Source organism: Sander lucioperca, chromosome 23 (assembly GCF_008315115.2).
Source record: "Sander lucioperca isolate FBNREF2018 chromosome 23, SLUC_FBN_1.2, whole genome shotgun sequence".
Classification (NCBI taxonomy): domain Eukaryota; kingdom Metazoa; phylum Chordata; class Actinopteri; order Perciformes; family Percidae; genus Sander; species Sander lucioperca.
This window is the reverse complement of record NC_050195.1, coordinates 11,853,691-11,875,258: the sequence shown is the minus strand read 5'-3', so window position 1 is coordinate 11,875,258 and position 21,568 is coordinate 11,853,691. Positions and strand designations below refer to the sequence as shown.

Sequence of the window (21,568 nt, the reverse complement as noted above, 5' to 3'; positions counted from 1 at the left end):
GCTGACTTTAGACGAGTCACTTTAATACCTCTGCGCACAGATACTTTTTTGGTAGAGAAAAGTGCTTGTCCCAAAAGGATGATCTCTGATTGGTCTCTGAATCAATTGAGAGCAGATATTAGGAGTGGCACAAGTTGTGCCAATTGCAACAAAGAGCACAGTGTTCTCAGTCTGCTGCAGGAGACTAATAATATTCCAGCAGGGTCTCTTCTATCTTAATGACTCAGGACATGCTATACTTGCCCTGCCTTTGCCGGGTCTCTGCTCCAACCCCACCCCCTCCCTGTTTGCTCCTATCTAATGCTACAATATTGTTTTATGGCCTCTTAGACGGGTTGTCGGAGTGTCTCCTGACTGCATAAGCACTCAAGAGTTGGACACACCCATACTAAATACGCACACTTGTTTTATGATATAGAATTATGGCTTTGAGAGGAGAAGTTTTCTATTCTACTTGTTTCTGTTTTGTTAATAAGTAGCCTATACGTTTGGTGGAAGGCCTTTAAAACATCAGCAAATATAGACACATTAAAGCACAAGACACAAAACAACAAACTCCACATCATTTGGCGCTCATGTTTAAAGACATTTCCAAATAAAGATCCCTCGCAAAGATGCAATTATTTGTTGTTGACGCAATAATGTGCGGCGCATTTTGTAATCAAGCGGTCAAGGTGACAGTAAGGGGCTGGATGAGGAGCCGATTTGCAGAGGTGTGGAGTGTGTGGATGCCACAGTGATCCACTAGACTGACGTCTCTCCAGTAGCGCAGACGAAGACCGCAGCACGGTTATTTTACAGACTTCAGTACAGGCAAACAGTCGACTGTCTCTCCCGCAGAGATACAGAGAAGGAAAATAGAACTTCACCAACGACAAGCTGTAGTTTTGCAGCATGTTCCACCTTCGGCAATCTCCGTTTAAACATACTCGCCCAGCAACTGTTTGATTTTGCTGGTGTCTTTGCAATTCTTATTTTCTTTTTCTTTGTGGAAACATTCGCCCTTTTTGCCTTTTTCAGCTGATGTAAAAAAGAAAACACCTCTATATTGGAATGATGTGGACCTCTCATGATACTGTTGGATTTGTTTTCTTAGCCGGGTTTTGTGTGCAAATCGGATTCTCCTTTGAAGGTAAGAATTGCATATTTTCGTAACAAACAGTCGTTGTCGGTGTCATCGTGTCGAGCTCGCTGCCCTGCATGGTGGAAGCTGCTCGGTAGAAAGTGTTAAAAGTGCGCATATTTTGTATTGCATTTGAGCTGTATTGTAATAAACCCAGAATAGGGAAAAGCAAGCTCAAGATAAAAGATGAAGTAGGTTGCGGGTGTTTTTTACCCCGCGATGACAAAAAAAATGCAACTGGTGATTGTTGGGAATCAAGTCATTTCACGTCGTGTGGAAGAGAGCGGGCGGCTGTTTTTTGTCTTGCTATTTTTATCATGCCGGAAAATAGATTGTCTGTTAAGAAATATAACTTATTCTAAGAGGCTCCTTGAGTAAAAAGTGAGCGATTAGCCGGTGATTTCAGCACCACAGCTGAAATCACCGGCACAGAGGACCACAGCTTCTGCATGCGACTGTCCGTGGTCCTGAAAACCTAAACCTAAGCTTCATCTGACTGAGATTACCACTTTCAAACTGCCTTTGTGCTCTTCTTCCTCCTTATAGCTGCATTCTTAAATCTGTGACAAGTGCGCACAAGCCCTTAGATGTCTGAACAGTCTTATACAGAACTGGAATGATGGTTTTGTATGGAAGTTTGCATGCACGAATAGCCTCACTCCTTTTTCTGTCGTCGCCACCACTCTCCTTTTAGATTTTATCTATTTCCCTTTTAGCCTCCTTCAAACCAAACTCATTATTTCTTGTGGTTTTCCTTTTATGCGTTCTTGTGTTCGCCCTAATTGTGGTACAGCAACGGCCACAGAATGACATAAAAACAACTCCCATGAAGAAATCTCAACATAGCTCGCAATTAAGTGTCTGAATAATGTTGCCATGGTGCGACTGTGCATTATGTAAATTCCCGATGATACGCTTCGGTATCTGAGGATGGTGTGTGTGTGTGTGTGTGTGTGTGTGTGGGGGGGGGGGGGGGATTAGTCGGGGAGCATCTCCTTAACGCACCTTTATCAAGCGCTGGGTTTCAATAACACAGCTGCTGTTGCCCGCCACATTCATGACTGCATTCACAAGCGGACCATATAAGTGATTTATTCATGAGCATTTCTGTCCCCCATCGTATCACCCACTTCCTTCCTTCTCTTATCTGCAGGTCGCTTCACGGATCTGCCCTCCAACATGACGGTTAAAGAAGGACAAAACATAGAAATGGCGTGTGCTTTCCAGAGCGGTACCGCGTCGGTGTATTTGGAGATCCAGTGGTGGTTCGTGAAAGAGCCGGAACCCACTGACAGCGAGGAGGAGGTCGATGCTGAAGAGGTACAAGGGACCTTTTTTTCTTCCCCTTCCCTACCATGAGCTGTTCGAGTTATGTATTAAGCACACCCACTCATAAAGGGAATAAGCATCCAACAAGTATCCGCGCTATTACGCGCCTTATGTCATCAGCGTCGTGCGCGTGTACAGTAGCAGCCCTGAAGACAAAATCCGGCACTTATGGTAGAACTTTTTACTTACCTGTTTTCGTACAGTGAACAACATGTTATAACCTTCAAATATCTAATATCTGCTGCCTTGGGGTGATGAAAAACTTCATGCGCAGTTAGTTGCTTTAAACACCTTTACCTTTAACGCTAAAGCCCCCTCATATGTTTGGGAACCACTGTGTTGTATTTTCATCAGAACAGAGGCAGACCCATTTTAATAAGACATTGTCGATGCTTTAAATACCCATCAATTCTCCCAAAAATGTGGATGTTAAACTTAAATTCTTTTGATATTTCATTTTACATTTTTTTTTGTTTCTTTCTCTCAAATATTTAAAATAATCCCTCCAGGCACTGAGCAGGAAGCAGTGCTACTGGGGGAAAAATGAGCTCGTTCTGGATATTAATTACATGATAAATGAAGTAAATGAGCCTGACTATTCATGAATGGATAAAAAAAAGTGTCTGAATCAATAGAGCCAAAGCATATTCTTGTATATTGCCTCATTAAACAGTGCATTGGAGGCACTTTGACATTTTGTGAAGTATTGCTGTTGCATTACTGCTGGCTATGACAGCTTCCCTCGCCCCAAATAATGATCGCCTGCTTTGTGGATGAGAGTGTCCACGTAAATGTGTTTACTGCATTTACATGGATGGAAATGACTTGCTTACACAATGTATGGCAGGTTGCTGCATGTCAAGATTGGGAAGAGTTGGTGTATTGTCATGACAGACATCAAACAGTGCTCTTTCTATTTCTGTAACAAAGCAGGAGAGAGAGATATGTGTGTGTGTGACAGGGGGGTGGTTCGATATCCATGTGGTTTTAGTTATTGTTCCATTGTTGCTGGGCTTTCATAGTGGCATCGGCCAGGCTTTGATGTGGGTTTGATCCCACGTGACTCTTGGATGTCGGGCTGAAGTGGGCTATTGATGCAGACATCTCATTGTTACCCACATTTCTTATCATGGAAGGCTGTTTGAAATGAAAGCCGCTGTGTGTGTGTGTGTGTGTGTGTGTGTGTGTGTGTGTGTGTCCTGCAGTGTTGCAGTTTGAATGGGAACAGAGTCAAGGCTGTGTCAGAGATGCTGCTTGGAAAGCAGCTGGTCTCCTGGAAATTTAGAGGAAATGAGTGCAATGTTTGCAAATGCAAATATGTATGCAAATATAAGCTGCATGCATGAAAAGTAAGAGTTGTTGGATCCTCGAAAGGATGACATGAAAAGAGCAATGCCAAGAAAAACAAACAGTTTTCCATTGAAATTGCGCAGCAGAAGGAAAGCAAGAGTCGGGTGGATGGGTGGGTGGATACTTTATCTCCAACTCCCAACCACCCAGCATCAGTTCTCAACTTTACAAATGGGTATACTGTGAAATTGTACTATTTTTGTCCTTTGCTAAAATCCTTGTTGTTCAACCTTTATTTTTATTTTTTTGGAATATTGTATCAGTTATACCACAAAGAAAAACATACATACATATATCCACACCTGAAACAGAAATATGCAATACACAAATATAAGTTAGTTATAAATTATCAAATTACATCTGGTTTAATTTCACACCATCCATTATAATTCATGGGAAACTGGTATCCATACAGTATTCCAATGAGTGGAAACCGGATTCAGACAGGAATACAAAAATGACCTAACAGTCTATTCAGTTATTTTCAAGAAATAAACATTAATGAACCCTTTTGATCACTCGGGTCTTTTTAGGTGTGCCACAGGAAAAATGGATTCCGTACATCTAAAACAAATAATAAAAAATAAACGTTTGATTTTCCAGCTAAATCATATCTAATTTTTTTCAGGCTAATTAATTCCCTCTGAACCGCTGTTCATTTTGTGATAAAGCGTCTTTATTCCAAACTATTAGAATTAATTTCTAAGCTACAAACTTTAAAGGTTACAGTCTGCTTATTTTGGTGACCAACCCAAGGTTGCAATTTCTGGATCTCGGGGGAAAGATTGAGATTGAGGACTCTAAGAATTCTCTTAGTTGACAGTAATATACTGTTAGCTACATGGAGAGTTTTACATGCTGAAGAACATAGCATGGTCAATTTGTGATGTTTTCACAAAGTCTCATTTGTATTGGAGGAAAATCCTTTCCACGTTGTAATGTTTGTGCTCATTTCTGCACTGGACATGGATTAGAGAAAGAAAGAAAGAAACACACACACACACACACACACACACACACACACACACACACACACACACACACACACACACACACACACACACACACACACACACACGTCAATAGAGAAGGCTGCTGTTTGGCTCCAGCTTCCACACCAAGTGGTAAATGATTCTCCTCTCAGATTATAAATGACACACTGCCAGTTCATAATTATGCACAAACACAGAGAGACGGAAACAAAATATTCACACCTCCGTGACAAAGAGGATTCATGTTGCTGACGGGATTTGCTACACTTGTGATATTGTTGATTCAAGTCATACAGTCAAGATACAAAGAGAGGAGGAGAGTGATGGTGGAGCATGAGTGTGAGCTTAACATTTGCTGTTATAGAACATGAGCGGGTCATCACTCTATATGGCATTTTGGCTGCAGTTTTTAAAGTACAAAATAAGGCAGCATTGGGTACCCTTGTCTCCTAAAAGTATGTTCCTGTAAAACTAAACTGCATTCTCAATTGTGTAAAAGTCCTGTGTTTGTTTGACCCGTCCATCGACCCTGACCCCCTCCGCAGACTTTTATTAGAAATGTATTTGAGATGCGTCAAAAACAAACTGAATTCGGGAGAAAATACGTTTCCCTCGAAACATAAGTGAGAATGCAGTTTAGTTGTATGGGAATTAAATTTTTAGGCGACAGGGCTGTATTGCATATTAATATGTGTAATTTCATATTCTATTGCATGCTCTGGGTCATTTTTGTTATTTTGGATTATAATCACACAAAGGCTGAAACGTAGCTCTCAAAAGACACAGAAGAATATAACTTGGATGATGAGATTTGAAAAGCTCTGAGCAGGTGAAGTAGTTTGTTGGAGGGCTTATATAGCACATCTTTCATTTTAAAAGCATCTTTGAAGCTTGTTGCATTGAAAAGCGAAGCCATTCTCCAATCATTTTTAATGCAGGATACATTTTTGATGACAAAAGATGACAGTAATGAGCTGGATGAGGACTAAAATTAGAGGTGCTGTGTGTCATACTCATCCGGCAGAATCTTGTCTCTGCACATCCAGTATGCAGTCCACTTCATTTGGATGTTCTAGGTCTGTTTTTGGTAACCACCTGGAAAACAGTGATCCAGGTTCAGTTATGCATTTCATAAAAAATAAGACATGTCACACAACTCTTGTATATTAAGCATTACAAGTAATTCCACTAACTGTATAGATCAGGGGTTCACAACCTCTTTAGTTTGTGACCCCTTAAAGTGAAGCCATGTGTATTGTGTCCCCAACCCTGACTCCTCAAAATTACATTTGTATACTACTAAGATGTTTTGCCAAACATGTTTTGAAGGAAATTCAATTACTGCCTGCAAATATGTCCACTGGCAACATTCATTTAACGGTTATTATTTGGGCTAAATATTGATAAAGTAAACACATCATCTTGTGCTTCAAGACATTGTCGATTTTCTTATAATTTAAACAAGCCTATGATACAGGAAAGTATTTAGCATTTATTTCTTTCATTCCTTCCAAGGAAAAACCAAAAAGTACATAAGTCAGAAATAAAATGAACACAAATGTTATTTTTTCTTCTTCCCTATCCTGTGAACACAGTATACTCACATCTCTTACATGTCTCAATACTGATGGATAACCCAAACTAACACCTATCAACACCAAGTCAATCTAAGTAATATAGTATTATAATTTAATATAATATTGTTTTCAATAATTCATATAGATTAGTATGTGAATATAGAATATATGTACATGTAGAATATGCCCATAAGAGTGAGCAGACTCATAAGCTGTGTTGGAAATTGTTCCCTTTCACAGAAATTGTTTCCTATATAGTGTGTTTTCCATTTTGTAGTGGTGTTTGAATTCTCCACGGTTAATTTCATTCACTATATAGTCCACTATAAAATACCCACAATGCACTGCTAATTTGAGTGTACATATGATGTACACTACATTTTACTCCCGTATACCACAATGCAAAGCGGTCGTGTTTTCCCGGAGGAGAAGAAGAAGCACAAGTCACCGTGAAAACTGAAAAATAAAAATGGAGCAGGCTTTCGTTTCTGAACAGTGGAAATGTAACATGCAACATATATACAACCTTTTACTATCCTCCTGGGTGCTCGGTTTGTTTCAGCGATGTAATAGAAGTATTGGTTACACTTTACTTGAAGGTATCTACATAAGAGTGACGTGACACTGTCATGAACGTGTCATAAACATAAACAAGTCATAAACGTTTATGACATAACGCTTCTTTTAGTAAGTGTCATTTGGTTTTTGTCATGACAAGTTATGGTTAGGGTTAAAGTTAGGGTTCATGTGTCATGACTGTGTCATGACACTCTTATGTAGATACCTTCAAGTAAAGTGTTACCAGTTATAGTGTTACTATTTTAGATTGGGTTTGTTTACATGATGCTTGTTTTCAGTTTTCAGGTTGTTCCCTATATAGTTCATTAAACACTATAGAGCAGAGGTCTTCAACTTTTTTTAGGCCAAGGACCCCTAACCTGAAAGAGAGACGGAGCAGGGACCCTCTACTACATATATTGTATAAAATTAAGTTGCATAATAAACTGAGCCGACAATAACATGTAGAGTGGCCTAAAGCCTATGCGCATTCCTTTTTATGGTGCCCTACAATACTAAGCTACTATTTACATATTCATATATCATCATGTTTTAATGCCAAACATACTTGTGGAAGGCACAGTGAATCCATAAGCCATGTATTGATACGTAAGCATATCTTTAATGTTGTTGAGGTTGTTTTTTTTTACAAATAGGCTGATTTATCTTTGCTAATAGTATGTTGGATTTGTATGAATATATATTGTTTTAGACATATTTTAAGTTTGGGGGGGGGAAGGATTCAAACAATAATTTGGCGGCCCCCTTGCATTGACTCTGAGGACCCCCTAGGGGTTGCGGACCTCCTGTTGAAGATCTCTGCTATGTAGGAAATAGTGAGTGAGTGAATGAGGGAACAGTTTCCAACACAGCTGTAGACTACAGATGGATGCTGGGGCTCAGTTGTGTCTTATGAAATGCTAAATTAAAAAAAAGCAGAATTATGACAGTAATGCCAGCTGCTACATTTGTTTATGCATAGCACATAGGAAACACAACATATTTTCTCATTTGGTTCAATAATGCTTTAAGATTATTTACACATTTTGTTTACATATTGGCTTTTAATAAGGTCAGGAGAAAAGAAAAAATGGTAATGATAAAACACTAGGGTCTGTTGGAATCACCAAAAATGAGGAAGTAAAGCCAAAGTCAACAAAATGCAAGGGTTAATTACACCGCCAATATAAGAAAGGTTCATTGTAAATATGTCGCTGTAAGAACAATGTGCCATGTGAGTGTAGCAACAAACTGCCTAAATTAGCTCCTTTTCATTTATGCATTTTATTCATTGTGATCTAAAAAAAGCAAAATCCCTTTCTGTGATGCTAAATCTGTATACAGTAAATCTAAATCTATAACTGACTGACCGAAAGGCACAAACAAAATGGTATCTTATTGGTTACAATTTGTCTTCTGTGTTTGATTTTCTGTCAAACTACCATGCAAGTGTAAGACAGTTTAACAGCTGACTTGAAGCCTGCAATGATAAGCTATATAGTTATATACATAGTTATACTAGTTCTGATGATGTAAATCACCAATGCTGGACGTCGTCCATCCAAATTAACACCACCTCCTAATCTAACCACATATCAATCTAGTCTGTAGTTACTTTTGTTATATCATACGTTCAAGTCAGAGGTGAAAACATGATGGGCTTTTACTGGTGGAATAATACATACACCAACACTAAATAAGAATACCCTAAGGCTGTGGATTTCTGCTTTGCTGCCTTCACCTCCATCATAGAATCAGAAAGCATAGAAAGAACAGAACACAACCTCCTAGGTAATTATAATAACTGACAGCTATGTCACACTTTGTGGACAAAGAGCATCATTTCCATGTTTTTCAATTTAAAAATACAGTTGTGAATTTCCCTTTTGGTTTCAAACCCTAAATCCCTCTTATTTTCAAGAGGTGGATTCGATTCTTCCCAGGGTTGATCTCCCTTTTTTATCCAGCTAATCCGACCGTTATTGTTTGCCATAAGATCAATTTATTGAGTAAATCTTTACAACCCTGTCCACTGGTAATTCTATTTGGTGTGGGATTATGTTTGGATATAAGGAAACAACGGAGAAGAGCTGGGTTATATCTGTGAAGGTAACTGCTCTGATCCTCTCAGCCACTGCTCAGTGAGTTTTGTCGTGTATCTTTATTCCTACCTAGTTTAAGAATAAATACATACAAAATAAAAACAGCTAAGAATCAATTTAATGCTTTTTGTGAAAAGAGAAAAATCTTTGTATATCTGGAATATCAAAAAAGCTACATTTTGACAGTATGAATTTCGAAGCTGGATCAAGCTGAGGCAAAAAAAGAATCAGAGATGCTGCTGGAGACTCAACGCATATGTGGGCTGTTTAAAAATTCATACTGCATTTTCATTCCTGAAATACCGCCTGGAGTGCATAAATGGCTAGGCTGCTAGATTCAAACCTGGATTCACCTTACCTGGGATATGTTAAAAGACAGTGTGATGTGTCTGTAGAAGTGAGATGAGTTAAGGAAAGGTAAGCGGACATGATGCAAAGCTGCCCTCGCCCAAGCCTGGCAGCGGAAAAAGGGATCAGCCTTGGCCTTCAGGTCAGAATACAAATGACCATTACATAAAACATCTACCGGTGCACTTTGACCAAACTGCACTCAAGCCACTGCAAGCTTTACCTCTCTTAACAAGTGAGTTTATAAATCCAGAGGGTGTAACAGCAAGGAAGCATAAAATCCATTGGCTGCCGTGCTCTCTGAGTGACCTTACTGTCTGCCTCTCTGTCCCTCCATCACTGCCTGACTGCAGATTGTGCAGCCTCCTCCAACACTCTCGCTGAGATAACTGCATCAAGAGTCGATATGATGCACCAGGCATAGTCCCGTTAACTGCTCTCATCAGCCCTGTCGCCCCCCTTATGTGCACACGCGTCTGTAATAATTGTAATGGTTTCCAAATGGTTTGCGGTGAATATGATTTCTCCACAGGAGGCTGTGTTTGTGTGTGAGCATGCACCTACACATGATAGAGCCTGCTGCTTTCATTTTCGACTAGTGGACTGTGGACCACTCGCTGTCAGGCTCCACTACAGTCATCAGTCATGGAAGGAAGGCTTCCTTGAAATCACTGAAAGCTGGTGCATTATTGCATTGTGCTGCTGGAACACTGGCCTTGTGTTACACTGCACCAGCGTCACATTCTTTTTTGTGATTAACTTTTTTTTTTTTTTTTTTAACATACAAAACATACTACTTGCAACATGAACAGCCCCCCCCGCCTCATCATAACCACACACCCAGACAAAAATCAAGAAAAGATGACACAGAAACCACAATATTCAAGACCATTCAACAAAATAGTAAAAAAATAGACATTAAGCCATAAACCAAATGAACATATGTATAAATGACAACTTCATAAGCCCATCATACACGCCTCTCCCCAGCACAAAGCTTCTTAGGAGCCATCCAGAAAGCTCAGGTACCTTCCCCATTTTCTAGTATAGATATCCAGTCTGGCAAACCGTTTATATGACTTTTTTAAAACGCCGCCACCCTAGCCATCTCACAAGCCCACTCCTGAATTGACGACACCCCTTTATTCCTCCATCCTCTTAAAATAATCTGTCTGGCTATCATTAAACTAGTCTGGACCCAGCTTCTTATGTGCTTATCCATCCCGCTTAGGATTGACCCATCTCCCAGAACAAATAATATTGGGCTAAATGGAATCTGGGTCCCTTCAATCTGACCAGTGTCACATTCTTAATTTTTCTACACAAAAAAAAAAACTGTTCAAGTTACTATACAATTGAGTGGCCTTTATTTCCATCAGCTTAACTTTTGTGATGGCCCGTGGTTATAGAAGTTTTACCTCCAGACCAGCCAACTAGTTTAAAGAATTTCAGACATAATATTTGAAAACTAATTTATGATAAAGAGTTTGACATTGTAAAATCATTATTGATGAAAGGATAGGAGCTTTAAATCACATGAAAACACCAAAACTACAAATGGCTGGTTTTGGATTCATTGGTTCATATTGAACACATAAAGCTGTAACATCCAATTGAATCCCAATTAGTCTTTATTATCAATATTTTAGTAGTTACATAGTTATATGTTTTATTGTTGAAAGGAAGCAAAAATGGTCTGAAACGGGAGATTCATCAGAAAGTAAAAAGAGATGGATGATGCGTCTCCACTTCCTTCCACTATACAAAAGTGAAGCCACCTTGTAATTTTTCGAACCAGACTCTCCCCAGTAGTGATCTGGCGGTCTAGCCACAGTCCCGCACATACACCCGCCTGACCAATTACGAGTCAATTAATAAAAAATGAACCTATCAGAAAAATGAACACTTAAACATACATCAGCGTGATAAGAACTGACAGAAACCATCTTTGGGAAAATGTATTTGACGTGTACTTTAACTTCTTAGTTTATGTAGTTTATTTAATGTCCCATCTGCTAACATGGAGTGGGTGGGTTTATGACCTACTATACTGCAGCCAGCCACCAGGGGGCCATCAATATGTTTTTTGTGCTTATATAGTCTATAGATTTATCCCTGCTCCGAACCTAGAGTAGGCACGCTAGTCTATGTGTTTTTGGCAGCTGGGAAGGGCATGACGAGACAATATACTGTGGACAAACCTGTTCTTGGAACTGTAGACTGTTTTATTAGCAGTGGTACTGAAGAATAAGGGTCAGATCTCTTTGCATGAACTGACCTAAACAGACATTCACATTCACTTTTGAGCTGTTCAACTGTCAACTGTTACAACTGACTAGCAGTACAGGGTTTTTTGTTTAGTCCCTAATTTAGCACACAAAGGTTTTTAAGACAAATAATAACGAAGATGGTTGAGGGATTACTTCAATGGACTAATGGACCTTTCATATCTCACTTTCATCCTCTAAAGGAACAGGGTGGTGTACAACATTGCTAACGTGCTAAATTAGCTTAAACAATTGTTAAGAATCAAATGTGTCTTTTCAGTTCAAAATCAGTTGGAGTTTAAAAATGACAAAAACAAATATTTAATTACATTTTTAGAAAAGGCTCAGTAATTTACTGAAATAGCTGGCCACTATAGTTTTTAAGAAACATTACTCAAACAGGAGGTAATTGTGCTTTTGTTAGAGACTATTTTAAGTGACAGATTAATCAACATTTGATGCTCAAGTGAGTATTTGGGGGAGCAGAATGGTGGGATGCAATCAAAATAAACTCTAGTGTGTGTGTGTGTGTGTGTGTGTGTGTGTGTGTGTGTGTGTGTGTGTGTGTGTGTGTGTGTGTTCATGATAATGAAGGAACATGTCACCCAATGCAACATGGTGGCTCATTGATGTGTTTTTAATAGTTTTTGGACAACAATGGAGCGCCATGGCACAGAGGAAGAAGATACATCAGGCTTTGGACACACACACAATACTTACACATAAGTATACATACATTTATTTTGTTGTTTGGATCTTTTCATGGTCAAAAAGTGACAATAAGAAAACATATATGCCAAGGTTTTCTAGTTAGGGGGCATTTATTATCTTATAAAGACAATGGAGGGTTATGGAATATGATTGACTGCTCTGGTGTCAGAGATATTGACAGACAGAGCCCGACAGCCGACTCTGCAATATCTCAGGAAAAAAAGCCACAGCTATGCTTCTTCATATTGAAAAATATGATTCAGATGCCTGTCTGCTTTTCTCTTCTTTGAAAATCAAAGTGCTGGAATGACTCATTGGTTTGTCACGCAATACAAACATAATGTGTTTTGAAATGTGAAGGTCAGAGAGACCTTTTTTTCACTCTTTCAAGGATTTTAGTTGTGTTTGGATTTGCACAATTTGAATTTGGTCTGCCTTTTGTGGTTTAATGACACTCCTCCAACTCTGGAAGTTTTATACTTTTTGGTCTGCACCATGGCCTGATTTCCAGTGTTGTTAAATAGATTAAATAAGTAAAACATATTTAGAAAAGCATGTGCATCCTAACCTTTTTACTGATTTAAATGTACTGTATGCAGTATACAGTACATTTAAATCAGTAAAAAGGTTAGGGTGCTAAGGCTGCTATTAGCCACATGGGACTACTATTTTTTCTATATGTTTCATTATATTTTAGGAAAAAACAGTCCCAAGTGCCCAGAGACTAGTATGATAAGAATGAAAGAAATGGCTGTATCTCAGAAACTACAAGGAGTACAGTCAAGTACATGGTATCTATGAACTTATAACAAGTCGAATATCCAAGATATGCACACATATGCAGTGTGAACAATTATAGGGAAGACATTTAAAAAACACAATGTTAGCATTTTTTCTCTTAAAAAAAATAAAGAATCCTGACTTAGACTTTTGAATTGTGATTTGTCATTTGATCTATCGTACTAAATATAATCTTTAGGCACAAATGGGTTAAATGGCTCTATTGTTGGATCCAGGGCAGCTTCAGCCATGTTGAGCCCATTTGTGTGCTGCAGAGGAATGAAATGAGGGAGGGAGGGATGAAGGGACGAGCAGATGGAAAAAACATATGGGAGGTGTGATGCAATAAGGATACAGGATGCCTTTGGGGAAATATCTGGAAGAGATTCATACATGCATGCAAAACAAATCCTCATTTACTGTCCCATGTGTATCTGCACAGCTCTGTATATTGGCAAGACTGTATGACATGAACACATTAGACTCACAAAGCAGGGACTTGCTGTAACATTGAAGCAAGCTATCCGTGCTTCTCGTCCACGATGAGGGGAGTAAGAGACATTATGGTTTAACTGACTACATGGCTCTTTACACTTCTGCTATGAGCATTCGGCTCCGACTGATCAGCCTCCAAACAGTGACTGGACTGTGCACTTACCAAATCTACCCTCCAGTCCAAAAGGGCGTCTTACCCTATAATCTTATTGTGTTTATTGTGTTACGGGGCTAAGCCAACATGGGCTCGTTGGATAACAAAACACAGCTTCTAAAGGCTAACCTAGCTCGTAACAATAATTATATTGTTTCCTCTCCCTGCATGTGTGCATTTAATGTGAGAATGAGACTAAGCTGGCCTGGACGAGTGTATATATTTCCTAGCTAACCCCGGATTTTCCACTGTGCTGCATTCCGGCTGTGGCGTGATTTTGTGTCTTGCCTGCCCGACTCGCAGATTTTATTGTCTCTACAAGTAGCCTACTTCAAAATCATGTGGTTATTAAGCTAGTATCTACCTTCCACTCCAAGCACAAACTCTTTTTTGGTATCGTCCTTATAAAAGGATCTGTGATGACGAATTAGGTGTTTCCTCCTCCAAGATGAATCAAGCGGAGACATATACAATATTGTCTTGACTGGATGCTCTCGCTGTTTCACTTCCTGCCCGACTGCCCAAACGCCCCGCGAAAATAGACCTGGTGCGTATCTTTAGCAGAGCGGAGAGCTGCTTCACGCATGCTTCAGGGACGCGCTGTGATGCAGGTGGTGGAATATCAAGCATTGACTTGAATGGTCATGATTGCTTGTCGCGACGCCTACGGAATGCAGCGCAGATGCGCCCGGTGAAAAATAGGACTACAAGGGCTTGTGCTGTGTTAAACTGACTCACCCAGCCGCATTTTAATAATTCTCGTTCCATAGCCAGGCCTGCTGGGTTTGGTGTTCACGCCGTAGGGAGTGACCTCTACTTCAGGTCCACTTTTCAGGGGTGTCCGTCGGCGTCGGGACTCTGCGATCCTGCTCTCTGTTTTGTGGTTCAGGTATTAAACGGTGTATTTACAAAAAGTCATGTTGTGGGGAAAACAAAACAGTCTTTCAAATAGTGTCTTTCTTGTAGTTGGTGGTTTGCAGCTCTCGTGTGTCTTGCAACTGGAAGCCTCCAGCTTCTCCTTTTTTTTCATCTTGAATCAATCCCTCAATAAATCTCCCCCACCTGCCGCTTGGGCTGTATTTAATTAGCGTCACACAAACACGCCCCCTCATGTGTCATGTGTCATATCAGTTCTGACCCTTATCAAAACTAACCACATTCACTGAAAGACCTGTCGTAACACTTGTCTGGCTGCCATTGATTGAATGTCCTGCCATCCTACATTTAAAGCAAAATAATTTATTTTATACTACAACAAATTCATTCATAAAAGCTTGTTTTCTTTTACTTGGGATGAAGTGTTCATAATTAAACCTGTCATGATCCAGCTGCAGTAGGCAGGTGCATTCTAAATACACAAAATCTGCTAATTTCAGACTCTTTATTTGATTCTGTTCTGAGCTGGCCCCTATGGCAATTTTTTTTAAATGGAACTAAAGCATGGGATAAAATCTAGTAAAATGTAGTGAAATGTGCTGTTTCTTTTACATAAACTAGACCAGATGGAATTGACTTGTGCAACTACCTGCAGTTCCTTACAAAGTAATAGACAGAAGGCTGACTGATCATTATGAAACCAAGGCGATGCATTCAAGTGGATTCACTAAACTAGCAATGTCATAAAAAGGAACAAAGTAATTGATTTATGCCTGGTAAGAAGTCAAGCCTAAAAACTAGCCTGATTTAGGCCTGTCGAGGCACAGAAGAGCTGTAGAGTTGGTGTTAATTCTCTGTGGGTTCATCACTACAAGGGATATCTTTCACATCCATTGTTAATATAAAAATATGAAATGTCATCATGCAAGACTATAACCAACTCGGTAACACTTTACAATAAGGATACATTAATTAGCATTACTTAATGCATTAATAATCATTAATTAACCATTAATTACAGTTAAATAAGATGTCTAATAAACATTTATAAACAATGTTCATGTTTGTTCATGTTAACTAAGGTATTAATTGATGCATTATTTACCATTAGTTAGTGCCTTAACTAATTGTTAATTACAATTAACTAAGGTGTCTATTTTACCATTAGTTAATGCAGTAAGAAGCCTTGACTAACTATTAATAACAGTTAACTAAGGTCTATTTTAACAATAGTTAATGTACTAATAAGCCTAAATTGGAAATAACAGCTAACTAAAGTGTCTAACTATTATTTACTAATGTTGTTAATGTTAACTAAGGTATTGATTGATTCATTGTTTAATGGTTTGTAAGCTGCTATTTACATTAGTTATTACAGTAATAAGCATCACAGTTAATCATACAATATTAAACATTAGGTAAATGTTACCAAACGTCTCTTGATACCATCAACTAAGAGTTTACTTGTTAATTAAGGTATTTCCTAATATTACTAGGTGGTTGATAAATATGTTTGATAGCATGTATGTCTTCAGGTTCACAGCCATTATGAGAAAACTGTTTTTATTGTTTATTTATGGATTATGGTTGTCCACATACTTTTGTCCACTATATTTGTCCATCCTCCAACATATGACTTACTTTTAGTAGAGGGTGAGATCAGTGAAATACTCCATAGTCTCCATGCAGAGGTTTGCTTGTTCCTTTGTCTTCATGTAGACATTCATTTAAAGCCCAACCTATATAAATTAGTGTGCATGCTATATAAGCATTACTTAACCATAATTGGTCACTTGATTAATGTATAATAATACTGAATAAGCATTACTAAACCATAACTAAACAGTTATTAATGATCTTTGTTAGCCTTATTGTAAAGTTGAGAACATATGCACCTTAACTTACACTTGATAAATGCATAATAGCAGCAGGTAAAACATCACTTAACCATAGTTAACCAGTTATTAATGTTCTCTGTGAGCACTATTGTAAAGATGAACGCATATACCCCTTGAGTAACACTTGATTAATGCATTAATTCACCATACTTAATTAAACTGTCATTCAACATTAGTGAACCAAATGGAAATATTTTTTTTTTGGAAAACCATCTGTTATCCACCCAAAAAAGAGACCATATGCTACATGTTAAATGAAAAAAACAATTCTTTATACAAAATGTATGTTAACAATTTCACTACAAATTGCCACTTGCTTTTGTAATTTCTAATAAAATTAAAGAGCCTCCAAAAGGAATGAATCATAAAGAAAACATTGCAGTGGTCTATATAATTACTAGGATTGGGTATTAATTAACTTTAACATGAACTGTATCACTTTATAACTTTATAACAATATAAATGCCTGCATGAGGCAAATGAGTTTTTTTTTTTTTTTATTGGCAGAAGCTCTTGAATCTCTTTAAACTGCTGTACCTTTTTCAAAATGGCTTCATCAGCCTCAACAGCTTGTTTACATTGCTTGACAATGTCTATGAGCTTCCTCCCTTTGCGCTGAAGAACCAGTTGACAGATAGTCTAGCTAGCTGTCTCAATTTACGTATTATTATACATTAATCAAGTGATAGTTAAGGTGCATATGTTCTCAACTTTACAATAAGGCTATCAAAGAGCATTACTAACTGTTTAGTTTTGGCTTAGTAATGCTTATTCAGTATTATACATTAGTCAAGTGATAGTTAAGGTGCATATGTTCTCAACTTTACAATAAGGCTATCAAAGGGCATTCATAACTATTTAGTTATGGTTTAGTAATGCTTATTCAGTATTATTATACATTAATCAAGTGACCAGTTATGGTTAAGTAATGCTTAGCATGCACAATCATTTATATAGGTTGGGCTTTAAAGCACCCATAATTATGCTCATTTTCAAGTTCATAATTGTATTTTAAGGTTGTACCAGAATAGGTTTACATGGTTTAATTTTCAAAAAACACCATATTTTTGTTGTACTGCACCGCTCTCTCTCACTGCTGCAGATCCTCTTTTCAGCTGGTCTCTGTTTTAGCTACAGAGTGAGACCTCTTTTCGTCTTCTTCTTCTGTACTATCTTTGATTGCACTCGCATATGCATAGCTTAGATGTAGATCATGTCAGCTAGCTAGCTCCATAGACAGTAAAAGAGGCTGTTTCTACAACTTCGGTCAGTTAGAAGGCAGGATTAGCTGGGAAACTTCTAAATGAGGGCGCACATGTAAGTAGTTCTTTTGTAGATTATGGTGAACTTGTGTGTGTTGTAGCAGTGCTTTGCTATTGAGAACGAGGTAGCATGCTAGCGTTAGCGTTAGCATGCTAACGCTAACGCTACGAGCTAATGGTTGCGGTTAGCCTGCTCGTTTCGTCACAAGCCGTGCCGATTTTGAACAGCTCACCCGGAGACTGAAGGCAGGACACATTCAGAAACCGTATCTCACTCAAAACAGCATGGATGGATTTTTTTCAAAGTTTGTATGCGTGTGGAAGCACCAGAGACACAAAAGAACACCCCAAATCCCAGAAAAAGTGATTTTTTCATAATGTGGGCACTATGTCTACATGAAGACAAAGGAACAAGCAAACCTCTGCATGGAGACTATGGAGTCTTTTCACTGATCTGACCCTCTACTAAAAGTAAGTCATACGTTGGAGGATGGACAAATATAGTGGACAAAGGTATGTGGACAACCATAACCCGTAAATAAACAATAAAAGGTTTTCTCATAATGAGATGGCTTGGCTGTGAACCTGAAGACATACATGCTATCAAACATCTTTATCAACCACCTAGTAATATTAGGAAATACCTTAATTAACAAGTAAACCTTAGTTGATGTTATCAAGAGACGTTTGTTAACATTTACCTAATGTTTAATATTGTATAATTAACTTTTAAGTGAAGCTTATTACTGTACTAACTAATGTAAATAGCATCTTACAAACCATTAAACAATGAATCAATCAATACCTTAGTTAACATTAACAACATTAGTAAGTAGTAGACACTTTAGTTAGACACTTTAGTTAGCTGTTATTTCAAGTTTAGACTTATTAGTACATTAACTATTGTTAAAATAGACACCTTAATTAACTGTTATTAACAGTTAGTCAAGGCTTCTTACTGCATTAACTAATGGTAAAATAGACACCTTAGTTAACTGTAATTAACAATTAGTTAAGACATTAACTAATGGTAAATAATGCATCAATTAATACCTTAGTTAACATGAACAAACATGAGCATTGTTAATAAATGTTTATTAGACACCTTATTTAACTGTAATTAATTGTTAATAATGCTTATTACAGCATTAAGTAATGCTAATTAATGTACCCTTATTGTAAAGTGTTACCACAAACTCTTTGAGTTTGAGTCTGGGATCCTAATTTTACTCAATGTATGTCTCCATATCTACATATAAGCTTGACCCAGTTTCTTTTTTGTTTATTTTCCACAAACTATATTTTTCATGTCAACAGATGAATCAATTGGTGTCTTTTGGTAAATTGACTGGATGCTCTCATTTCACTTCCTGCCTGGCTGTCCGAACACCAATCTGAGCCTGTCAGCGGCAAAACGAGCACCCTGTGAAGGCAAACACAGGCTGGACTTGGAAAAACCTAATTGAACAGCCGCAGTTTTAACTTTGTAAAAGGGAACTAAGTTTAGGCAGCGGAAATACTTAGTGTTATGAAACAATCCCATCACGATTGTTTTGTGGTTCGTATTCAATCATCTACTGGTTGACCTCTTTGAGTTGCAGGAAGCAGGGTTCAGTTCACAATGTTCTAAAGGTTTAATAAGACACAAGTATATATAGATTGACTAACAATCACTCCATTCACTTCGATGACCTGAGAGTAGATAGATAAGAAAGAGGCATTATAGGAAAGGAGGATTGGTTCAAGGTAGTTTTATGCAGATAAATCTTTCGGAAGGAAAACAGTGTAACAATTTATAATACCAATTAAAACAGATGAGAGAGGCTTTATTCAGAGTTTTCACAGAATGGAATGTAACATATTGACAACAGTTAGGGTTAGTCAAACTTCAGGATTTGGCTTAAAATGAGTTGCGTAAAACTGCTAAAATGAGGATGTAACGTGAACTGTGAACGTGGAACTTATTTTCAAAATGACGGTTAACTTTTAATTTCACATGGGACACGAACACTAATACCTGAGTGAAAGTCCGGTGTGTGTTTGACCCATCCACCACCCCAACCTACCTCCTTACGTGGAATTTGCTGCTCTTATACTTTGTCACCTCACTTCCTTGTTTGCCCTTGCGATAATTACTACAGACACGACAATTCGCCGCCTAACAAGAAATGTAATTGTCGTCGTTATAAGCTGCTTGCACAATCAACCTATACGGTCGTTTTCTGGGTGAGGACAGGCTGGGTGGAAAAAATTGCCAAAAGCTCAACCTCTCAACCCTACTTTACAAGAATCGGTTACCACACAAATTATCGATTCTGAAAAACATACTCTATAGAATACACATCAATCACTGCTGCTCTCACATGTCTATACATTTCCTGCAGCTAATATATTTACCAACAGCTTTTCTACAATCCACCATATTCCTTTCAGTGCTTTAATCAGCAGCACATAATGACCAGTGATGGCATAAAAAGAGCTTATATACATCACAGTGGGACAGGAAATTAAACATGGATTAGGGAGGATGGTTTATCCTTGCGGTTTGATAGCAGAGGCAGATTATAATACATGCGTAATGATGGAGGTGTTAAGGTTGGCTTTGACTTTAACACATTGAAAATCAGCTTATATACACTGACTATTTTCCTCATGTTGATCTGAATGCACAAGCTCTATTTTATATATTGTATTGCTGATATGGCAGTGAGGATTATGTTGAAAATAGCTGCCTGACGTGATGGTTGTATTCATACAAAATATCAGCGCTTCACTTTTACAGTGGGTGATGATTTTTACTGGAGTTTTCAACCTCCACATTTGCTCAAGACCAATCAATTAACCTCCATCATTTTCATTAATAGAAAAGTTTTAAAATGCTTTTTGTATCCTGCTAATGGGACATCTGAATGTCCTTAGCTGCTCACACTATTTTTCTTCTATTGAACACAGACTTATTATTTTCGTTCCGAAGTGTGGCATTACATTTGTTCTCTGTACACAAGGGTGGAGAATCCACTGTCACAGATGCGTGGTCGTAAACAGCAAAGTCACTTTATTGCTTTTGATGTCAGCCCAAGTAAGCAGCATGCAGCCGATCCACCGCAGTACAAGAGGGGGGCTGGATCTCATATCTGCCTTTTTCTAACAGCCACTGCAGATAATTCAATCAACGGATCCTTTGCTGTCACTGTTCTTCTTGACCCCTCTGTAACACTGTCACCAAAAGAAAACTGAATCCATTTGGTGTCACAACAGCAGTTGTCAGGCTCGGAGAAGTACTTTTCAAATTGAATTAGAGGCTTGTCCAAATGCCTACAGACAATGCCTTTGATGTCTGCTCTGTTGGAATGCTCTTCCATTGTTGGAAAGGTTGCCAAGTTGCAGCCCTTTGCTTGCTTTGTTACTCTGTGCTATACTATCTGATCTATGCTACCGGGATGCATTTTTGTTTGGTTATGTTTTGCACATGTACATGCATTTCAACTTTATATTTAATAACATTTTCAAGAAGAGGTTGTTCACATGGGCAACAGTATACTTGTTACAAGAAGAGGGGCCCTTCAATGACTTATAGGCACATATATGTAGTCCATTTTTCCCAGTACATATTGATTTAAACATACCATAGTCTTAAGGTGAAGGTCAATTTTTCCATGCAATTTATTCCAGTATCCAGTTTGTTGGAGGGTTTGACTGCAGCCATTTCTGTGTGCTGGCTTTCTTGCTAGCAGCAAAGAGTATTT

At 38.3% G+C, this 21,568-nt stretch overlaps 1 protein-coding gene across 1 annotated transcript in view; it reads left to right on the top strand.

Annotated features, from left to right (window-relative positions):
- Positions 1 to 679: 679 nt before the first annotated feature.
- Positions 680 to 21,568, top strand: part of vstm2a (V-set and transmembrane domain containing 2A) — a 107,035-nt gene continuing 86,146 nt past the window's right edge. Inside the window, exons 1-2 of the mRNA XM_031300962.2 lie at positions 680 to 1,132; positions 2,277 to 2,443. Of these exons, the coding sequence (XP_031156822.1) occupies positions 1,054 to 1,132; positions 2,277 to 2,443 (246 nt within the window). The 5' untranslated portion in view covers positions 680 to 1,053. The remainder of the gene's footprint in view (positions 1,133 to 2,276; positions 2,444 to 21,568) is intronic.